This window comes from Larimichthys crocea, chromosome II (assembly GCF_000972845.2).
Source record: "Larimichthys crocea isolate SSNF chromosome II, L_crocea_2.0, whole genome shotgun sequence".
Taxonomy (NCBI): Eukaryota; Metazoa; Chordata; class Actinopteri; family Sciaenidae; genus Larimichthys; species Larimichthys crocea.
The window spans coordinates 3,022,146-3,043,471 of record NC_040012.1 but is presented as its reverse complement, the minus strand read 5'-3'; the positions used below and the strand labels follow the sequence as shown (position 1 = coordinate 3,043,471).

The window sequence follows — 21,326 nt, the reverse complement described above, 5'->3', positions numbered from 1 at the left end:
GTTGTGGATAATATCTGGTACCTGGTACTACTTATTGTTAGGCATCACCGGGTGAGGTTTTAAGTGAGCGGAGATGATAAATGGCGGCGTGAAAACACTGCAGAGAATCGTCACATGTCACAACACGGACACGGATTTGGTTGAAGGTTTTTAAAAAGAAAATCTCCTGTATGTTTTAGTCACGTTGAAGACAATCAGGGCGGTGTCCTCTACATAGCGTTGCTGTGGCGATCGTTGAAATTGAAATCTACAGTAGAAATCCAGGAAATCAGCTGGTACCAAAAGAAACGGCGTCAGTCTTCATGTCACGGTCGACGGTCCCTTTGCAATTGGACAATGTAGACGACTTATTCCTCCTTCAGGAATCAATAGTGTATCACAAACATGCCTAATTAATAGCCTACTATTGAATTCTCTTTGTGTCACTCTTCTTTGCTCGGTGCTGTTGAAGGCAGCTTTCAGTCCAGCTTGCCAACACTGGTCGGTTTTGGAGGATCTAGTTTCCACCTAAATCAGTCGCCTCTGGCTCGACCCCTGATTCTGTCTCTGTCTTCCTGTCGTAGGTTTTCTCTTTATCTTAATTTCTTTATCCGTCTTCGTCCGCTTCCCTTTTCCTCAGCATTGATAAAGATGTCAAGCGATAATAAAGTTTTGTTTTCTCAGATCTGTCTCAGCCGTGTTGCTTCCTCTCTCACCTTTCAAAAACGGAATCTGGTCTTAATCGTATTGACAGATCGATTGGCAGCACTCCTCAAGCCAAAGTCACTCTGCTCTCTCTTTCTTTAGCTTTTGGGGTTTCCTGGCTGAAGTTATTGTTCCACTGCATAAATCTGTGGTGCTGTCGTGCTATTTATCGAGCTTGGTGCCAGGTTCAGTTCTCAGCTTTGCCTTGTGAAAAAAATAAAGTCTTTAAGACTTTGGATCTTTTTTTTCTGTTGGATTTGATTTCAGTCCTTGTCGTCGTTGAAGGCTCGGGAGCTGGAGGGCCAGGGGCGAACATTGGCAAGTCTGACAGCTGGTGTAATTGTAGACACTACTCCGACGTGTGACTTCAATTTTCCTCCCCAAGACACCAAACAACAATAATTTTCTGCATTTTCTTGGAGACTCTCTGCATTACAAAACAACTCTTGAGGAACATAAACTTGGATTTGTTAAAAGGTTTCGCTTTCAACAGCATTTGCAGTACTTGCTGTGATTTTCTTTTCCGACAAGGCCGCGGCACGCGGGGGAATAAATTATCCACAAAAATGATTTTGCAAAGCAAAACATTGTCCTCTTGAATCAGATCATGTCTGATATCCAAACAGTGAAACTCGGTCTCAGTTTCCTGTCACTGTGCACGTCTTTTTGTCTTATTTTATGCAGAATTAGTGCACGTGCACAGGCAGGGACTATTACACATGACGGTATAAAGTGTCCCGGTGCAGTAAACCTCCTCACCTGGTGCTCCAACAAGATTGAAAGGAGCACCATAGGGTGTTGGCAACCATGGTAACAAGCCAAGGAACATTTGGCACTGTGGAAATTAGTAGGAGGTTGTTTTTGTCGTGAAGTATGCAACCTAATGGGAAGTAAATGACATGTCTCTGATAAAAGGCCTTCATTTGTGAACATTACATGATTAGATGACTGTCAGGCTCTCAGGGGAGCGTTCTAACCGACGGAAGCGCCAAACATAGCCCAAATATTTCAGCATGGGAACTTTTCTGAAGCGTCGTGCCATGGGCGTCCTGCCACACTATGAATAACAACCACAGGCTGCTTTTTTGTGGAGTTCCTTCTCAATTAAGTTTCATAAATCCAATCTGAGTTTACCAGGCCAATGCTGATAAATCAAGACAGACATTTAGGTGTCCCATGGCGGTGATGTAACTTTTAAGCAATACTTTAAAGCTGCACACACACACACACACACACACACACACAGTCAGCATTAATGTCAGAAAATCAGAATCGTCAGAATCGAAAGTCGCTCTGTGAGCGTCTTTTGTGTCTGTGGCAGCTTCTCCGGCACTAATTGGCATGAAGGTTCAATTCATGGTAGACCTGACAAATAAAAGTCTGTCGATAATAAAGTGAAAGAAGAAACTGGACTCGCTTGGTCACGGTCTCAGTTTTGTAAAACAGATTTGGCGCCGCAACAGTAGCTGACTGTTCTACATCCATGTCATTATGGAGGATATATTTCATGTTGTTTTCATTCCCGTGTCACAGTGCGTCACTACAGATACACCATGACCCCGAGACAGTCGGTTCGCTGCATTACTGTGAGTATAACGAAGAAACTATACTCTCAGCTCCCTGCGGCACTTAACAGTGACTGTTTTTGAAGTACAGGCGACATAATGGGAACTTTAATGACAAATAATTCCGTCTTTGGCTTTGAAGAGAGGACAGATTGATAGGAAAGCTTTAGCTTCCTGTTGAAAAGGGCTGTCTGACGACACGACAACGCTGTGAAAATATTCAAATCATATCCCCAAAACCCGGCCGGGTACGTCTCCGTCACGTCATTCTGTCCTCCACGCGACTTCAGATCCCACTGGGAGTGTTTCAGAAGCATTAGCGTGTCATTTGTATTGGTTAAGAATGCTTCTTGCAAAGAATCTTCTCTTTTCTAACGTTTCTGCTACTTGTATTATGAGCTGACTTGTTGTATGTATTTACCTGAAAGTGATTCTGGTGTTTTGAGGTGCTTATCTATAGTAAAGTGACGGCTTGGAGAAGCAAACAGAAGGACGAGCATGGAAGCAAAGATATGTCCTGCAGTGGACAGGGTTAGCCATCTCAAAAGATCTGCACCAGTCTAACTCCTAAATTCCAACGGGCACGGATGTTCCACCACCCGTCGCCAATGTTTCAAACCCCATTGTGGTTAACTCCGTGCAGTGTTTTGTGAGAAAACATGTCCTACCATCCTCCCATCTGATTCTATTGATTTATTTTTTTTCAGCCAGTTAACATTTAACCTGCGTGAAGGTCACCGCGGCGATGAGCTGGAAAACAATGTGTTCACCTGTTGATGCTAAATGCTTCTTCTCTAAGCTGCTTTTTGCTGTAGCAGGAGTCCAATGTGCAAATGAATCGATAAAGGTGCGAAGGACAGAACGTGGCGACTGATCATACCTTGTTGTGAGGCTCTAATAAACCCCAGATTACTGCGAGTGAAGGCGTTTTTTAATGTAGGAAGAAGAAAGGAGGTCTGCGTGGAGGAACAGACTCCATCAGGATGACTCGGTTTGTTTGGAGGCAGAGCTGCAGGCTCTCCTGTGAACTACATCGTCTTAACTTTTCTGTGGCGCGCCTCCATCCATCCATCCATCCATCCTCTCTTCCTCTCAGGCCGCCTTGGGTTTCTCCGCACAGGAGGCGGAAGTCTAAAGACAGGCGGCTGCCGTGTGATCGTTCATTATTCATCGCGTTAATCAGGCTGCAGGCTGAGCATTCTCCTGCTTTCTGTCCCCTCGCACCACATTCCAGATCCTCTCGTTCTTTTGCATTTTGCACAGGTTGCCTTTTTTTGTTTGGCTGATTCTGGTTCCTCTCTGTTCATCCAATGAGTAATTCATGTGCCGAGCAGCTCTGTGGCTCTCTTACGCTGAAGCAAAGACTCTATTGTTTGCTCCATTTGAAGGTTAATGTGCTGATTAAAGTCTGCTGATTAATTGTTCCTGCCTCGGTGTAATTTTGACTATTTTTAGCACGTAGTATGTTAAGCGGTTGCCTGTGTTGATCAGATACAGCGCTTTCCCGTGAATGGCGACATTGTTCCGCGTGCGGCTCGATGCCATTGAAGGTGCGTGCCTTTGCCAGTCTCAGTTTTCTGTTTCCCGCTCTGGTTTTCTATTTTTTCTGAGATCAGTGGAACTGAGCGGTTGAATGAAAGGACACAAGGGTGAAACACGGCTAGATTGAATGATGGCGTTGTAGGGCCTCAAACACTGACCTTGATTCAATGATTGTAATGGAGAAATTGTATGTACCAGATGGAAATGAAGAAACTCTAAGTCATGCTGTGCTGTGGAAGTTTATAACCCGTTACCGTGAGCTTATTGTCATTTCTGCTCGGTGTGCTTCTGTGACGTCTGAGCAGATTTTATTAGATTTCTCACCACAGCGGTTATTTATCAGTTGTACATTTTAATCGTATACAAGTCGTGTCCAACCACGCACAGCTCTCTTATGATTTTTGCTACCACAATGAGCCGGGTTCTGCTCGAGATTTCTGTCTTTTCTTTATTTAAAGGTCCAGTGTGTAAAACTGGTGGCGAAGTTGCAGATTTCAAACCTCTCTGAATACCCCTCACCTCACCCTCTCGTATCAAGCATTAAAGGACTAACTCCAGTGGCCGTGAAACTCAAACGTGACAAACGTGAAAGGTCCTAATGTAGCGTCAAGTGTTTTGGTTTATCCCTTTATGGGTTACCGTAGAAACATGCCGGTTCAAATGATACACTGATGAAAACATAGATGTGAATATTATATTCCATTTCTGTCAAAGATAACTTCTGTTATGATTTAGCTCCATATAAATTAATTAGAAATGGATTTGTCATGATGCTTTTATACTTATCTGACATCTTTGTAAATGTTTTTTTTTTTTTCCGAGGGGGTTAGTATGCTCCGTTTTATTTTTTTAATGACGGTCAGGACTCTGATGCATAATCATCGGCATGTCTGCGTTTTATTTCCATCCCTCTCTTTATTTTTTTTCTTTCCAGAAGCATGTGTTGCAAGAGAACCTCACCGACTGTAAACTGCGGTGATCGATAGTGTGTTTTTGCAGCGTAAAGCATAACTTTTGGGCGTGTGGCGATGGAACGTTTGGCTGGAAAACTGGTAAAAGTCCTCCTCGTTATGATCTCGTGATTTAGTGAGAGACTGACGTGGAGACAGAGAGAGACTCTCCTCTCTGGCTTTGTGTGTCATTGAAGGCAACAGGCCTCTGCCTCCCCATCCAGACGCAATATTTATAACTGAAGACCACAGCCTTTGCCCCGCGCACATATACACACACAACCCAGCACAGCAGGACGGGCCGGCTGTTAATTCTACTGAGTAAATGGCCAGCAGCGAGTCTGGCATCAGTCCAGGCCCTTGAATTCCACTTGGCATTTTACATGGGGAGGAATGTTTGGCACTTGAATTGGGGAGGACGGACGGTGCTGCGCAGTCAGTCAGAGTGATGTAAACACTGGCATCGATAGCACACACACACACTCATATTTTGATGCTTGCAAATTTCTGGCCTCGTCCCAGAGATTTAATTAGTCTGTGGTGAGACAAAACATTTTGATGAATCTATTAACAAACCGCAGGCTGCACCTATAAAGAATAATCCATGTGGGGTGTCGTTTAGCTCAGTCGGTAGAGAGCCGCCCCGTGTACGAAGGCTCATCCCTCGCCGTGGCGGCCCAGGGTTCGAATCCGACCTGTTGCTCTGTCCCGCATGTCATTCCCCGTCTCTCTCTCTCCCCACATTCCTGTCACTCTTCAAGCTGTCTTTGTCAAATAAAAGCTCAAAAAGAAAGGAGAATAATCGATGTATCAGAGTGTGATGCTGTTTGCCCTCTTTAACTTGACGGGGATCAAATCAGTTTTAATTTAGCCGACCTGAACTTGAGTTTAAAGAGTCGGACACATCTGTCTTTGTGCTGAAATCCGTCTTGTGGTTTTACACGCATCGCCTCACACTTGAATGGCGTTTTCCAATTTCCGCCTCCCTCCTCACCGGTGTCAGTTCGACTTCCATGAAAGGGTCTTTTGTTTCTTTCTCTACCTCAACCTCGCTTCGACCCCGAGCGGTAGAGGTCACGTGCGGCACAATCCGAACATCACAGCGAGGGATCGACAGGGGATTTGTCAGGTTTGATAAGCGGAGCGGAGAGATGTTTGTCTGCTTAGATAAAGGCAGGCTGTGATGTTTGCAGACGTCTCGTGTTGTGTTTGAAAGAGTGGCAGACGGATCAGTCACAGGGACATGTTCTTTGGAAAGGTTCTTTTTGTTTAAGGCTTGAGGAAACAAGTAGTAGTTAACCTTTATTTATTCAGGGAGGGCATGCTTCAGAAACGAGCTCTGGAGCTTGCTTCATATTTTCACGGTCACACCTGAGCAACGCTTTATAACAGTCCTTCATCGATGTTTAGTTCTTTTTCAGATGTCGGAAAACAAACTCATCAACTCACTTATAATGACATGAATGGAAACCTGCTGTCCTAAAAACATTAGTTTGGTCCAGTTGAATTCTTTGATGCATCACCTGTAACGCCTCATTAAGACCCGTGTTTCTCTGGAAGTTGAGACATTGAACTTTAGTTCCAGCAGCAGCCCTCTGATGTTCAGCCCACACATCCCAGACAGTTACTCTACAGGCGATCGCACTGTTAGAGAAGAAGTTTGTAAGAGTGACGTAAACTTTTGTAATTAGCAAAAGTAGAACTCCGGCCTTTGACTTTAGACTTTAGTAACATTTTAAAGTTTCATTATTCCAGTAAATTATCTGAACTTACTGTGAAGTCAGTTTGTGTTTGTTTAGGACAAGTTGTCTTGGGACTTCATACTCAAAAAGTGAGTCTTACTTTTTGAGATCACAGCATTTTCTTTTCTTTCTCCAACAGATTCATTTGTTCTGCTGAACATAAGAAAACTTTTCCAGTCAGCTCCGGCAGAGAGCATCTGCAAATAAAACCAGAGCTACAATGTTCTGTTAGAGGAATTTACGTTTGTTCATAATGCATAACTTATTAGTGTTGGCTGCTGTGAGGATAAAGCATTTGCCTGTTGTGAATTTTAGCAGCTTCCACCATTTCACTGCCTTGGAGTAACTATCCGCACTTAAAATAAAAACCTTCCTAACTCTACCATCACTTCATTATTCTTTCACGTCTTCTGTTTCTTTTTTTGCACCATCTGTTCTAAACAAAGCGAGAGGGGACCTGCATCAGTGCAGCACTGCTGGATGGGGAGGTGGAGGATTCCCAGAGAGGATCCACTGCAGCGCTTTTGAATATGAAACGAGTCTTAATGCGCGTCAAGTGTGGGACGGCGTTCCGTTAAAGTTTAATGAGGACAAAGATTTAGAGTAACGGACAGAGGATGAGAGCGGTGAGAAAGACAACAAGGCACATCACCAACTCTGCATGTCTACACGCCTCTACACTGATTTTACAGTTTTGATTTTAGAGTTTCAAAGGTCCGGTGTGTAACTGCAGAGAATATAGAAACTACAGTCCGTAAAAATAAGGATCCACTCGTTTATTCGACAGTTTCACATCCTGTCCATATCGTACTGCATTCGTCATCTATTCATCCATAGCATCCGAGGAAACACTCGTATTGGTGCTAGATGATGAAGACTGTGACGACGATGACGTAGATGAAGCCGTGGTTACTATTTCTTCATACAGCTGCATGAAATCCTGAACGTAGTCGTCTTCAAGAAGGTCCACGTGGTCCTGAATGAACTCCAGCTCTGAGAGCATGCTGTCAAAGTTGGAGCTTGGGCCGGCGTCATTCTGCATGGACTGTTTGAAGGCATAGTTAGTCTCTGGGTTTGTCATTCATGCAAATTGTCAATTGAAAGAATACTTGTTGATGAAACAGTTCATAAATAATGAATCATTAGCAGCCTTACCTCCATGTCAATGATGGCATTGTTGGTGTAGATGTTTTGGAAGCGCCTCAGGTTGAGGTGCAGGTTGAGAAGTTCCCCGTAACTGCATTCCTCCTCATCGTCGTCCTCCGCGTTGTTTTCAGCCTCATAGTCGCTCTCATCGGACTTGAATTCTGAGTCTAAATCTTCCAGAGACATTTTGGTTTGTGAAGCCACCCCTGACGCACGTCTCAGGCGGTGTGTCCGAATTCACCACAATCACTTGTTGCCACGATAGATTCGGTCTGTTTACGGTGCCGGGCAACCGATTGGTGCTTTGATTTGAAAAAGGCTTGTTGAGTTCTGGACTGCCGGTGTGTGTTCTGCAGTCGAGCTGAGCATCAGAATTAGACGCGTCCTCTTAAACCTTCAAACTTTGTTTGTACCTTTTTTTTTTGTTGGAGGAAAGTTTTGTTTTATTTCACACTTCTTGGCCGACCCTTGCATCGCTTCTTTTTCTTATTTTAACCTCAATTCAACACGACTCAAGTCAGCTCTCATTTGCATATTAAACTTTCGAGCTATCCATTTTTTTTAAATCTCCTGCCAGCTCATCGAAGCTTAAGAAGCAAATAATTTCTGCCCCATAGAATTTAGCATATAAAGATATTTTAGATTTTACTGCAAGTTAGTTCAAACTTCCCGTTTGTATTGTTCTAGCTGTAACTAGGATTGCAAAGGGGCCCATGGAAATAAATATATATTTCCCCACAACTATATTTAAGTTCTCTTTATGGGGCTATATTTAATTCCCATGGAAAGTTTCCAACTTTGAAAATTCCTGGAATTTTGCAACCTTTACCCTAACTCCTTGTTATATTTAGTACACAAGAGCCTGTTCTTTACATTGAATGGATTTTCTTGGAGCCTGGATTGTGAAGCCTGGAAGGTCCAGCGTGCATGTTATACTCATAACTCTGTTTTCATGCATGCATAATCATCTCAAAATAAGAATCTTTTTGTTTTTGTTACTGACTGAACATGGGGTCATACTTTGAATCTTCTATACACGGCTCTTCTTCTGTTTTCATGGCGTTATTGCAGCCTGTAATTTAGCGCTGGGCTTTCCCTGCAGCCGACGTGTTGGCCTTGGCCCGTTTCCAAGTGTGTTGGGGCCGATGATGAGGGGCCACAGCAGGCGGCGGCACCGGGCTTTGATCTCTCTCTGCTTTATGGAATACTTCAGATAAGGGCATGTCAGATTAGCATCACAGGGAATCACAATTAGGCCCCCCACCCCCGAGGGGACAGGTGAGAGTGGACGTAAGGTCCAGAAGTTAGTTTGATCTGAAATCAGATGAGACTTTAAAGGTAACCGAGTCGAGTGTGTGTGAGTACATTTTAAGTGGAGATGCCCACAACAGAGCTCTCTGTGTGTGTGTGTGTGAGAGTGTGTTTCCGTCTCTGGCATACTATAACCTTGTTTACTATCTGACTCTGTCTCCTGTCTTGAGTTTGGCACCGTGACATTTGCCGTGAGCTATTTTTACCTCATGAACTTGGCCCCACACACACACACTCAAACATTTTACACACTCTTTGATGTGGCCCGCCCCACCCAGTACCAACACATACATATGAACCCGATATAGGCACATAATAAGCCCACACACACACACACACACACACACACACACACACTGGCACTATCAACACGGCTTCGTCAAATCTAAACTTAGGACAGCCTCAGGTTAAAAGAACCTCCGGTCTGAGGTCCTTGTGTGTTTTATTGTTGTGTGTGTGTGTGTGTGATGTGAGGCTCCATTCAGACATTTCAAGGCACATGTGACACTGATACTGTTTGTGATGTGTTTTAATTATAAAATCTAATAAGTACTTTGATGTTTATGGTTAAAAACTGCATAAAATAAACTTTGTTTTCATTTTTTATAGTGTAAAAAAAAGCCTGATCCAATGTCTGAGTACTTCAGTCAGCGTTTTTGTGGCATGAGTAGGGTTGCAAAGGAATGGAAAGTGAATTCCCAGAAGCTGGGTAAATTTGGAAAGATTCCAAATTGGAAACTATGGGAATTAACTGGTAATTGGGAGTAATTTAAACAAATGTGTGGCTTCAGCAGTCAGTAAGCAGCGTGCTATGTGCATGTGACCTGCATGGAATCAGGTTGTTTTAGTCTAAAATATATTTTCCCCAAATATAATTAAATTCCCTGTTAAAGACCAACCTTTTAATTTGTGTAAATTCCTGGTTTATTCCCATAATTTCCCGTTAATTCCCAAAGAAGGTTTCCAACTTTCCCAGAAATTTGCAACCCGTGCCATGAGTCAGCATGTTTTAGGTTTGGAGATGAAGGTGGTGATTTGTGGCTTCCTTTCCCACAACGCCTCAGTTTTTTTTTCTACTTTGGAAACAAGAGAAAGGAAAAAACACAGACAGACAACAGCAACATGAAAACAAGTTTTCTCTGTCGCACACACACAAACACACACACAAACACACACAAACTTACAGTAATTAGTTTACATTGCTCTGTTGACAGATGCAAATCTGGTGAACGATGGAGACTTCCTGCATTTCTGCACCAGATAAGAGTTTTACAGCGCAGCTTTGATTTCCACGAGCTCTGATCAGAGAGAGAGAGAAACTGTGTGTGTGTGTGTAACGATGTGATCTGTGTGTGTTTGTGTGCACGTTCAGATTGTTCACACTGAGCTCCATCAGCTGGAATCCACAGGGTCTCCGTGCCGGGGGGGCGTCGCACAAAGCGACATGACGTCTGTCACGGCGGTCTGACAGTCTGTGTTTGGAGCTGACAGCAAACACACAGAGAGAAAGACCAACGCAGCCTTTTCTCTCCTCTTTTGTTGTTTGTTTGTCGTCGTCTGCTCCAGTTTCTTAAATCTTTGTAATACTCTCAGGGATTCACACACGTTGTTGTTGTTGTTGTGGTTGTTTTTACGCTGGTCTTCAGATCACCTGACAGCTCAGCGCTGCAGGTTTTTACTCTACTGAGGCGACAGTAGCTCAAGTCCAGCACGGGTCACAGTACGGAGAGATGACTGGGAGCTGGCACTGCTGAGGTGCCCTTAAGCAAGGTACCCAACCTTCCTAACTGCACCCAGGGCGCCGCTACTTGACAGTCCATCACTCCATCATCTCTCTCCACATTTGCATGTCTATAAGCATTAGGGTTGCAAAATTATGGTAACTTTCAAAGTTGGAAACTTGCTATGGGAATTAACGGGAATAAACTGGGAATTTACAACACTTGAAGGTTGGCCCTTAACAGGGAACTTAAATATAGTTGTATAAAATCAGGTTGTTTTAGTCAAGTTTATGCTAAAATATATTTTCCCCAACTACACATGAATATCTCTGCTATCACATGCATTTTTTAAAGAAAAACCCTTGAATAAGGAAGACTGGATTCAACGTATCAATTAAGTTGAATTTATTATTCTTGTACAAGAAGGAGCGTTTAACAGTGCAACACACAAAAAGTGGTTACAGGGAAAAGGCTCCTCGAGGAGCTCTAACAGTTGGTTCTTATACATTTTTTTTAAGAAAAACTCTTGAATAAGAGACTGGATTCAAAGTTTAAGTTAAATTTATTATTCTTGTACAAGAAGGAGCGTTTAACAGTGCAACACACAAAAAGTGGTTACAGGGAAAAGGCTCCTCGAGGAGCTCTAACAGTTGGTTCTTATACATTTTTTGAACAGGCTCCCCACTGATACAAATAATATCATAACGTCCTTTTTTAGTTTTCCGCTCAGTAATGAACATTATGTTCCTTATCCAAATGATACTTCCCTAACCTGTCTCTCCTGTCCTTGTACTATTGATTTATAATTATCTCTTCCTACCAGCTATATGAATTAAAACATCTGAACCTCAGTATAATCCTAATTTCTATAACAGTTCAAAAATTCCCAAGCCTAACTTCCCATGGACAGTTTCCGGATACTTTCCACTCTTTTGCAACCCTAATATGCACAATATTTTAGTATTTATGTGACATTAATATTGAGCATTCTTCGCGTCTGTAGTCAAAATGTAAAACCAGAGAACATTAAGAGACAGAACAGGATTTCTGGTTTAATGTTTGTCTTCCTTTGATCATGTCTGTCTGTTTCTTTCTCGGAGGAAGCCTTTTCATCTCATGTTATTTCAAGTTAAACACAAAAGAAGTGTCTTATTATCCCTCGATAATGTGTCTGCTGCCCTTTGCGGGGCACTGGAACTGTAACAAGTGGGTAATGAGGCTGTAACCCTCGGGGCTTCTGTGTGCAGGGTGAACCCAGAACAGTCGTATCTTAACTCACTTTGTCATGTGATGCCTGCACACTTACAGTACTTACAAACGTGCACTTGTGCGTGCGCCGTGTGGTTTCGTTGCTGCTTGCAGTAAAGTTTCATGTCTTCACCGTCGTGCTGCACTTTGAGCTGCATTTTTGTGCGATTACGGTGTGATTAGTTCTTTTTCTTCCGCCCTCACTTCTACAAATTTGGTTTGACCTTTTGTTTCATCTCAAAACATTTGACAAGAAATTGGACTTAATCATACAGCAGCTCCGGTTTGGATTCCCCCTCGGGGCCTTGGTTATTGTGCGTGTCCTGCTTTGGAGAGCCAACAATGACTAAATAAGTGTCTTTAAGTGCCCGTTTGAAGTATTTCCTTGTATTTAGAAATAATTTTCTTCTTGTCAGTGCTGCCTGTCGGATCGTTACAACGCTTTAATCCATCCTCATCGTGGCTGTTTTTCGTCTTAGTGTTTCCGTGCTCCTTTATCCTCTTTTCGTGATCATGTTATGACAAGTGAAGTTCACATTTAATTGGCTATGTCAGCGCAGCAGTGGTCATTGATTGTCACCTCATTTTGTGGCTGCTGGTGGTTTTTAAACGTCTCCTCTGTCCCCCCTTTGTTTTCCAGGATGCGAGCTACTGGCTGCAGGTCCACCGGTTGGAGCACGGCGACGGCGGCATCCTCGACCTGGACGATGTACTCTGCGACGTGGCCGACGACAAAGACAGGGTGAGCGACTAATTGAATTTAAAACATTAATGAAGACAAAGGTTAGAGGTCCGGCGTGCAGGATCCGATGCCATCCAGCTGTATCGATGCAACCCCTTCATTTCATCCTGTCCTTCCCAGCGTGAAGGAGAAACTACGCTGGCTGCAAAACATAAATAAATCATTATGAAATGAAGTCTCTTAATTTAAGCTATGACTACAAGTAGAGGACCAGAGTGTGGTCTCTGAATTTGATTTGTAAATGTTTTTGCATAGCAGCTGAACACAGTGTGAACATCGATCTGACTTCAGGCCTTGAACTCGTCGGTGTCAGAAACCTGACAGTTGTACTTCCTCGTGGCCCCGGTTCATTCATCGCCTCCAGGGCAGTTTGAGAGAGAGAAGTTCATCGCGAGTGACAGCCGGGAGGTCAAAGGGTCGCATTCTCGACTGTGGTTAAATATTTCCCCCCAGAAAGACTGAAACCTTTCAAATATGTGTAGCATCTATCATGACTGCATGGACATTATGTTACAAGAAATGATGGACTCTTGGCGAGAGGACTGGATGTACATCTGAAGAAGGGAGGCTGGATTTGGAGTTAGGTCACAGAACAGGAAGTGGATGCTGCTCTTTAATTTAAAGCACAACTTAAATTTCCCGAATTTGCTTTTCAAAAAAATGTAGTGACGAGAAGTACGCAACGCTTTAAGTCACACTCCACCAACTACTTCACTGATTTATGGAGGAAATGTTTTCTGCTTCACTGCAACTCGTTTTTTAACTGTTGCTGCTGTTAGCTCACGTAGAGGTTTTCAGATTCAGACCCAGGGCCTGGAGGGAGTTCAAATAAGGGAGCAAAGCCGTGGCAGAGCACGTAATAAAAGGACAACAACAATTGTAAGATTTATTAAGAATAAAAACAATCCTTGGCACTAGTCTTGGCAGGAGTTGATGGTGATGATGAATAATAGCTTTGTCTTATGTAAATCAAAAAACCAGTATCATGGAAGGAGGCACACCCTGTTTGTGAAACAGTAGCATGTTGCCGGAGTCCATTTCTTTGCAGTAATTATACAGTACCACAACTATGCAGTTAATGTGACAGTGTTTGCCTGACGACAGAAGACATAATTGGATGATAATAGTAGAACTCAGCAGCCGAACAGAAATCTCGAGCAGTGTAGCGTTTTGTTTTCTCGCAGGGCACACGAGCTTCTGAGAGTTTCGGCCTCCTCGTGTGAAATATTTACTCAAGCGAAACTTCAGTTTAAGTTTGAAATTTGCAGTTGAAGCGTGTGAGAACGATCTCAGCTCTGCCTTCTGAAATGCAGCGCTGAGCTTGAAGGAAAACTCTGTTGGTGGCGAGCGCTCTCTCCTGCAGGTCTGTCAACCTGGTGTTCATACGCCTCCAGGTGTGAGTGCACATCTTCATTTATATAAACGAGTTTGTGTGTGTGTGCGATGAGCTGTCATCGCGTCATCTCCTCACATCACTCTCTCTTTTCGGCGCCCCCTCGCTCCGTGGTCCCTACAGGCGTTTTCTGAAGAGGAGAATGTGTACGTGTCATACATGACAAGCCTTCAGCCTCGCTCACACACATCTACACCACTCTCACTGCTTTGACACCGAACCCTTTGGGGGGATCGGCGTGTGTTTTGCCGCTCTGCACAGTTTGAAAAAACTCCAGCTGAAATGGAAATGATTAAAAATGTATACGCAATGCTGCATGGCTGTAAGCGAGAGGTTAAAAGTTCAATCAATTCTTTTTTTTTTAGTAACATTCAATGTTTCCCCAGCTGCCAGATGTGTGCATCAGGGCTGTAAAGAAACTCGAATATGTATTTTATAATTGAGTTATCGCACAGTTGATAATTCAGTTAGAAATGGTGAAAAATGATGCTGAAGGCGACACTTAGAAAAGCTTTTTGTACCCACCACCAGTCAAGAATAGGGATGTAATGATACACTCAACTCACGACTCGATACGGTTTTTTGTTCACGATACGATTTTCTCACGAAAATGAGCTACAAACAAATTATGACCAAATAAAATGATCTTTTTATTTCTTTACAGAAACTCTCAAACAGTTTGTGTTCTCTTATAAAAAAACAACAGAACACATGACAGATATCTCCTTTCTTTAGAAACAGTCTCACAGTAAACTGCTGTTAACTGCTGTGATGTGCAGTTTTCACTCTCGAGGTGGCGTAACGTTACTTTGCTTCTCACTGTGGTGGCTGATATGCCGCTGCATGTTGCTCGTGTTGCTGCTGCATGTTGCTCGTGTTGCTGCTGCATGTTGCTCGTGTTGCCGCTATATGTTGCAGTCTCTTGCAATATTTCCATGCTGTTTTGGTTTTGTCTGTCCATTTCTCACGGTTGTATTTGTGTATATATTGAATCCAAAATGCTCCACACAGGTGATTTCAAACTGCTCGGTGCGTCCTCTGTTTCAAAGCTGTTTTCTACCGTCGCCTTGTCTTCCCTCGCTCTGTGCTCCGTACCTACGACGTCTGACGTTGAACAAATGAATCACCAACCAGTGACTTTTTTTTTAAGATAACGTAACCTATTCTAATTATAAAAAAGAAGAAAAAGAACACATCTTACTTCTCTTGCATTCATTCAAAACTCATTTTTTCTGTCAACCGGTGCGAATCGTCACGCATTTGTACCGATTTTAAATCGTGTCACGATGCACCGTTACATTCCTAGTCAAGAACCAACTCGAAGCAAAGAGTGTCTTAAAGCCCAGACATGATTTAAGACCTAAAAAAACATCTATGACTTTTGCTTCTTCTCCCTCAAGCCGGTAACTGTAGCTGCTGTGAGATAGTTAGCCGTGCAGCGGACCATCTCCTTCGCTGACCCTGCCGGACTGGGAGCTCCCTGGGAGATGTTGCACTGAAGTATCGCGTCAGATTTTAAAGTGGCTTAATGCTTCTACAAGTAAAGCATCCAAATGTCACAATTCAAAGTCAAAATAACGTTCAGATGTTCCCCTGAAGATGAAAACAGTCCTCCAGCATCAAACCCTGCAGAGACCTCATGCTGCGCGGTGACGTTAAAAGTACTCAGGGGACATTAAAAACAATGCAGCAACGTTACATGAATATAATTATTAAATCTCTGATGTCTGACGTCAGTGAAGCAGCTCCACACACACTCTGGCAGTTTCACAGTGATCTAATAAGGTGTTCAGTCATATGAACCTTCTTTATTCAATCAAAGGACACTTTTTTTTTTTGAATGAAGCCACGAATAGAAGTTATTAGATCAGAAATGTCTTTAAAGTTGTGTCTGATGTCTAAATCAGCGCTAAGTGAGGCGCCGTGCAGGAGATTTCCATTTTTATTTAATCACACATCTGAGCGTGCAGAGATGTTTTTTTTAAGTATTTTTATTCAGGAAATATCACAAAGAGATCAAACTTCTGGTGAAAGTTCCTCCAGCCCTCCGGGTGCCACCCTCTGCCCCCGCCGAAGCCACAATCACGGCCAGAACAATGGCGTGTTGGCAGCCTGGCGTCGTATCAGTTACGCTTCACGTCTCTCTTTTTTGTTCAGCGATTAAAATCTAAACTTCATCTGATTATCTTGGCTCGTCGTGAACTTACTCTGGAGGCAGAATTTGTTGTAATTCACGGGATTAAAGTTGGTTTATATCGTCTGTCACGCAGCCAGAGGCTATTCGGGTAACATAAAGCTCGCTGGTGCTCGGCCCAGGCGCAGCTTTAAAAAAAGGAATGCAGCGCAGAGCTGGTGTGTGTCTGTCAGCGGAGAGAGAGAGAGAAACAAAGTTTCTCTGGTGCTCTGTTTATTTTTCTAAAAATAAAGTTCGATCCGGACGCGCTAAGCTGATCTTGATGAGTGAGTACCATCAAATGGATTTCGTTGCCTCGCGGTCATCATGAAGTTACAGTCTGTAAAGTTTGACTGCCTCTCTGTGTTCGTTCAAAATGCTCAGCTGGCTTCAGTCTCAGTCTGACACTGAGTCCAGAGGGTCATCGGTTCAGTTGTGATCAACTGCGATGAGGAGACCGTGGCAGCGAGGCCGACTGATCCCACTGTGGAGCTCGGGGAGTGTTTGCAGTGTGGTGGAGCCAGAGGAGCTCAGAGCTCGTGGCCTCTGTTGGCCCTCATCCCTGCTGTGTGTGTGTGTGTGTGTGTGTGTGTGTGTGTGTGTGTGCGAGAGCGTGTAAGTGAATCCCAGTGTGAGTCCACTGTCGAGAGCACAGCTGTGTGGCAGTGTGTGTGGACAGGCTGCGAGCACAAGTGTGTGAAAATGAAAACCAGCTTCTGTGTGTGTGTGTGTGTGTGTGTGTGTGTGTGTGTGTGTGTGTGTGTGTGTCATGCATTTGTTTCCCGACCTCCGACCTCAGGCTGACGTCTGTGTTGTTCGGTGATTTTAAGCACAGCTGCTGCTGTTTTTTAAAATTAAATTAAGCCCGGCTTCTTTTTTTTAATGTGTCTGACAATTTCAGCTGAATTGATGAATTGATGTGATTTAGATGGATCGGAGCAGGTGTGTGTTGTGTGTTTTTGTGTGTGTGTGACACAACTGCTGTATGTGACGGCTGTTTTAACCTCTTGTTGTCGCAGCGACTCTCTCCGTCACACCATGTGTCTTTCCAACTGCCACGTCGATATCATGTCCTACACTCAAACTCGTTCAGCACCATTACACAAGATTAAAGCATCTTTGTTAGTCCTGGCATTAATTATCTGTGTATAAATATCATCAGAAGTCTTGATCAGTGCTCGCTGTGCTCGCTGACGTGACACTTTGGTTGCTTAGCTTGGAAAATAACAACACGAGACACCAGATGTGACACGGACACACAACTTTATAACTTTATTCACCGTTTGTAGTGAAACTGGATCATATTTTATATCTCGCATTTTTCCTCCGGCTGCTCTGCTTCAGAGTTTACTGATGACTTTACCTTTTGTGAGGTAGACCGGGTCGTCCACCAATCGGGTGATCGGCGGTTCGATCCCCAACTCCTGCAGTCTGCATGTCGAAGTGTCCTTGGGCAAGATACTGAACCCCAAATTGCTCCCTAGATACTCAGATACTTGCTCCCTGGAAGATATTTTACGTCTCAGCTGAAGAAGCGAGGCATCCAAAGCCGCGAAGAGCAGAGCGGTCAAATAACTGGACTGAGCGTCCCGGTACCTACTCGCTAATCCGAGAGATATAAAGACGTGTCGGTGAGTCGTGTAAAGCAGAAACAAAACGCCGGACTTTGCATTCAGGGCCGTCTGGAACTGGAGCCTCTTGCTTGCAGGGATTAGTTTAACCTCATTATTTGACACTTTAATATCCACATCTGACATCGTAACATTATATATGACTGAACTGATTCACGGTATAACAAGAAATCTCTGTTCGTTGTGTTTTTATGGGTGGAAAAAAACACTGGATTGATGTAACCGGACAGAATGAGACGTGTCCTTTCACATTAATCCATGTTACTGTGGTATTTGGCCTGAGAAAAGAAGGAAAGACGAAGTGTGTACGAGAGTGTGAGCGACTCCATGTGTCCCGATAAACATGACTGGTGGTCTCCTGGCAGCTGTGACTCATCTCTGCCATTCCACAGGAGCTTTTTAAAGACTGGGAGGAATGGCTGGCCCATCACACAAGGACTTTTTTATGAGCTTACACTGGCATGAAACACTCAGGCTGCATGTAGAGACCATAGAGCATATACTGTATGTTTTTAGGGCTTTTTGCTAAGTGTGTGTGTGTGTCGAAATGGAGTTAAGTGTTAAAGTGTGTGTCTATTTCCGTGTAGATACAGTATGCATCATCCCGTGCCAGGAAAAGTGGCGGCTTGCCTTCGGACTTACCGAATGTTTTTTCCAGATACCATCTTTCCATGCGTTCATCATCCTTCCTTCCCCGTCTTCCTTTTTCTTTTCTTTTCTTTTTTTTCCACCTCTCACACCGAGCGAGCAGTCGTGAACTCATCTACGACCTTTATTAACCCCGGTCACTCGTAGGAATCCTCTTTCTGGCAGCTACATCTGTATTCGCTCAGTTGATGGTCATCATGCTGAGGCAATGGAAAATACTTGTCTCTGATTGGTCGGCAGGTGCCCGTTAAAATCATGTCAATCGACAGCTTTAAAGATAGCACCGGTCAGCACTTTCACCACTTTCCTAAATCAGTGTGTGAGCCAGCGTGATGAGCCAAGGCAGGAATCATACCACGGTTTAAACAGCTTGTGCCGTGGATGCCCCCCCGGAGCGTGGCTGTAATGCCCCTTTCTAAAATTAACTACCCACTCGGGCAGTTTGGCATGTCCTGTTTCGAACCGGCCATTGTGCCCTTAAAAGAAAGTAAAAAAAAAATACATGTGACGCTGTAAATAGAGCCCAACTGATATATCCGTTAGCCAATGATATTGGCCAGTCAGAGATGTCTTGGTATCGGTCTCTTTTTCTGCGTTTTTTTGAATACAGTGGTCCCTCGTTTATCGCGGGGGACACGTTCTAAAAATAACCCGCAATAAATGAAAAGTAAGTTTTACAATTATTATACATGTTTTAAGGCCGTAAAACCCCTAACCACACACTTCTATACACCTTTTTACACGCATTTTGTACAGTACTCCCTTAAACAGGACGCAGAACACATGTGCGGTTCTCACTTAGCCAATTTCGGACGCAGAACACAATGCGCGTTCATAATGTACAGTACGCTGTAAAAAAAAAAGAAGCATGCAAAATTACAGTAAAAAAATCGGCGAAACAGCGAGTCCGCGAAAAGTGAACCGCGATATAGCGAGGGACGACTGTATATAGTTATTTAAAATCATTAAAGTCAGAATAAATCTGTGTTCTGAGTTTGTCAGACCAAAGAACAAAGTGTTATTAACCATCCAGCCAAATTTGAATGATTAAAAATATCGACAACTTTATGAAATCAGGTGTCAAAATCAGGTAAAAATGAATTCTCAGCTTCAGGACTGTGGGGGCGTGTCCTCTGAACACGCTGAAGCCACGCCCACTCGTGGGAGCAGCCGAGCAGCCACTCTGAAGCGACTGAAACGTGTCAGATGAGTTCAGAAAATGACACGACTAACTTTGAAACACTCTGAGCTGAGATGAATTCATCTCTGTTTCTCTGCTCAGGGTGGCCTCAGCGTGTCATCGAGCCACCCTTTAAGGACCGCCCACAAAATCCTGAGACTGAAAACTGGTGAAAAACTGTTTGAACCACATTTCAGTGATACATGGTTCAAAGTCTTTTCACGTGTTTTCAGCGACTATTGTCCAACATATTTAATGTGTTTTGAAAGAAATCTCAGAATTGCCATTACATGGACTTAGTGAAGTTTACTGTTTCAGTGCACTCGTGTCATTTTTGGCAATAAGATAAGTTGCCAGATTTCTTTTAGTCGAGCAAATATGTGCGACGTAAACACTCACACACATTAAAGAGAGGGTTTGATCCGATTGGACGAGTCGAAAGGTCAAATTAAAAGATTTATGACGACTTCACTGGCTGCAGTCTTTAATTACACACACCGAGTACTTCTTGTGACATCGTAAAAATAGTCAATAAACACGTGCAGATATATAACGTACAGTATATGTGCTGTATGTATGTCCGTCTGTTGTTTCAAGGTTTGCAGTAAAAACCTTGACCGACCTTTATCCGGCGTTATCTGAGGGTAGTGGGCCGAAGGTTAGTACGAGCTGCTTCTTCACAAACATGCACACACTGTCCAGCTCAGTTACACACACACACACACCCTCACACACTCATTGCATTTGTCAGAGCACGCACATAAATCTTTGTCAGATTATAAACTTTCATGCACACACACAGTCACACACATTTTTGTCATCTTCTGTCATACCCTCTAACACACACACACACACACACACACACACACACACACACACACACACACACACACACACACCCCCTGACATACCCCAGGTGTCCGGTGACAGACTCGTCCCTACATACACTCCTGCGGGGATGTCATGACCCTGAATGATGGCACCTGGGCTGTGCCATGGCCACATTTGTGTGTGTGTGTGTATGTGTGTGTGTGTGTGTGTGTGTGGGGACAGGGTGTGTGTGTGTGTGTGTGTGTGTGGACAGGGTGTGCCGCACAGCTGCACTCGCTGCTACTTCATCACTGACATGTCTGGCCCTGGTCAGCGTGGTGCCTGGACGTGTGACAGACACATTGAGTTTGTAGCTGTGTGTGTGTGTTGGTGTGTGTTGGTGTGCAGATCATAGTTGTTTGTTTGCAGTTTGAACAGATGATTCATTTTCCATGTTGATAACTAGTTTTCACATCAGCATCTGTTTCCCGACTCTGTGTTTGTTTGTGTGTGTGTTCTTGTTGTTATTCTTAACTCCGCATTCCTCGTGTTGGGTTTTCATGTTTGCTCTCCATCCAGTCGATGTCCTCGTCTGAGCTGTATATAGACGCGCCTCGCGGCCTAGGAGACGGACAGACAGGCAGACAGACAGACAGACAGACAGGCAGGAGGGGCCACGAGGTTAAATAAACCCAGAGGAGTTTCTTAAAACGAGTCCGCCGGGTCTTCTGTGTCCTGTCGCAGAATATCAACAGACAGGACGGCTACCGGTCGCATATTTGTGCATGATCCTCGTGTCTCATTTAGAGTCCTGCTGCTAAATAACATGACGGCATTTAC

The 21,326-nt window shown here is 43.7% G+C and overlaps 1 protein-coding gene across 8 annotated transcripts in view; it reads left to right on the top strand.

The window, feature by feature from the left end:
* pard3ab (par-3 family cell polarity regulator alpha, b) overlaps nucleotides 1-21,326 on the top strand; it is a 230,300-nt gene that overhangs the window by 24,828 nt on the left and 184,146 nt on the right. For all 8 annotated transcript variants that reach the window (XM_027291164.1, XM_027291143.1, XM_027291170.1 and 5 more), the window contains exon 2: nucleotides 12,550-12,651. In XM_027291164.1, the coding sequence (XP_027146965.1) occupies nucleotides 12,550-12,651 (102 nt within the window). The remainder of the gene's footprint in view (nucleotides 1-12,549; nucleotides 12,652-21,326) is intronic.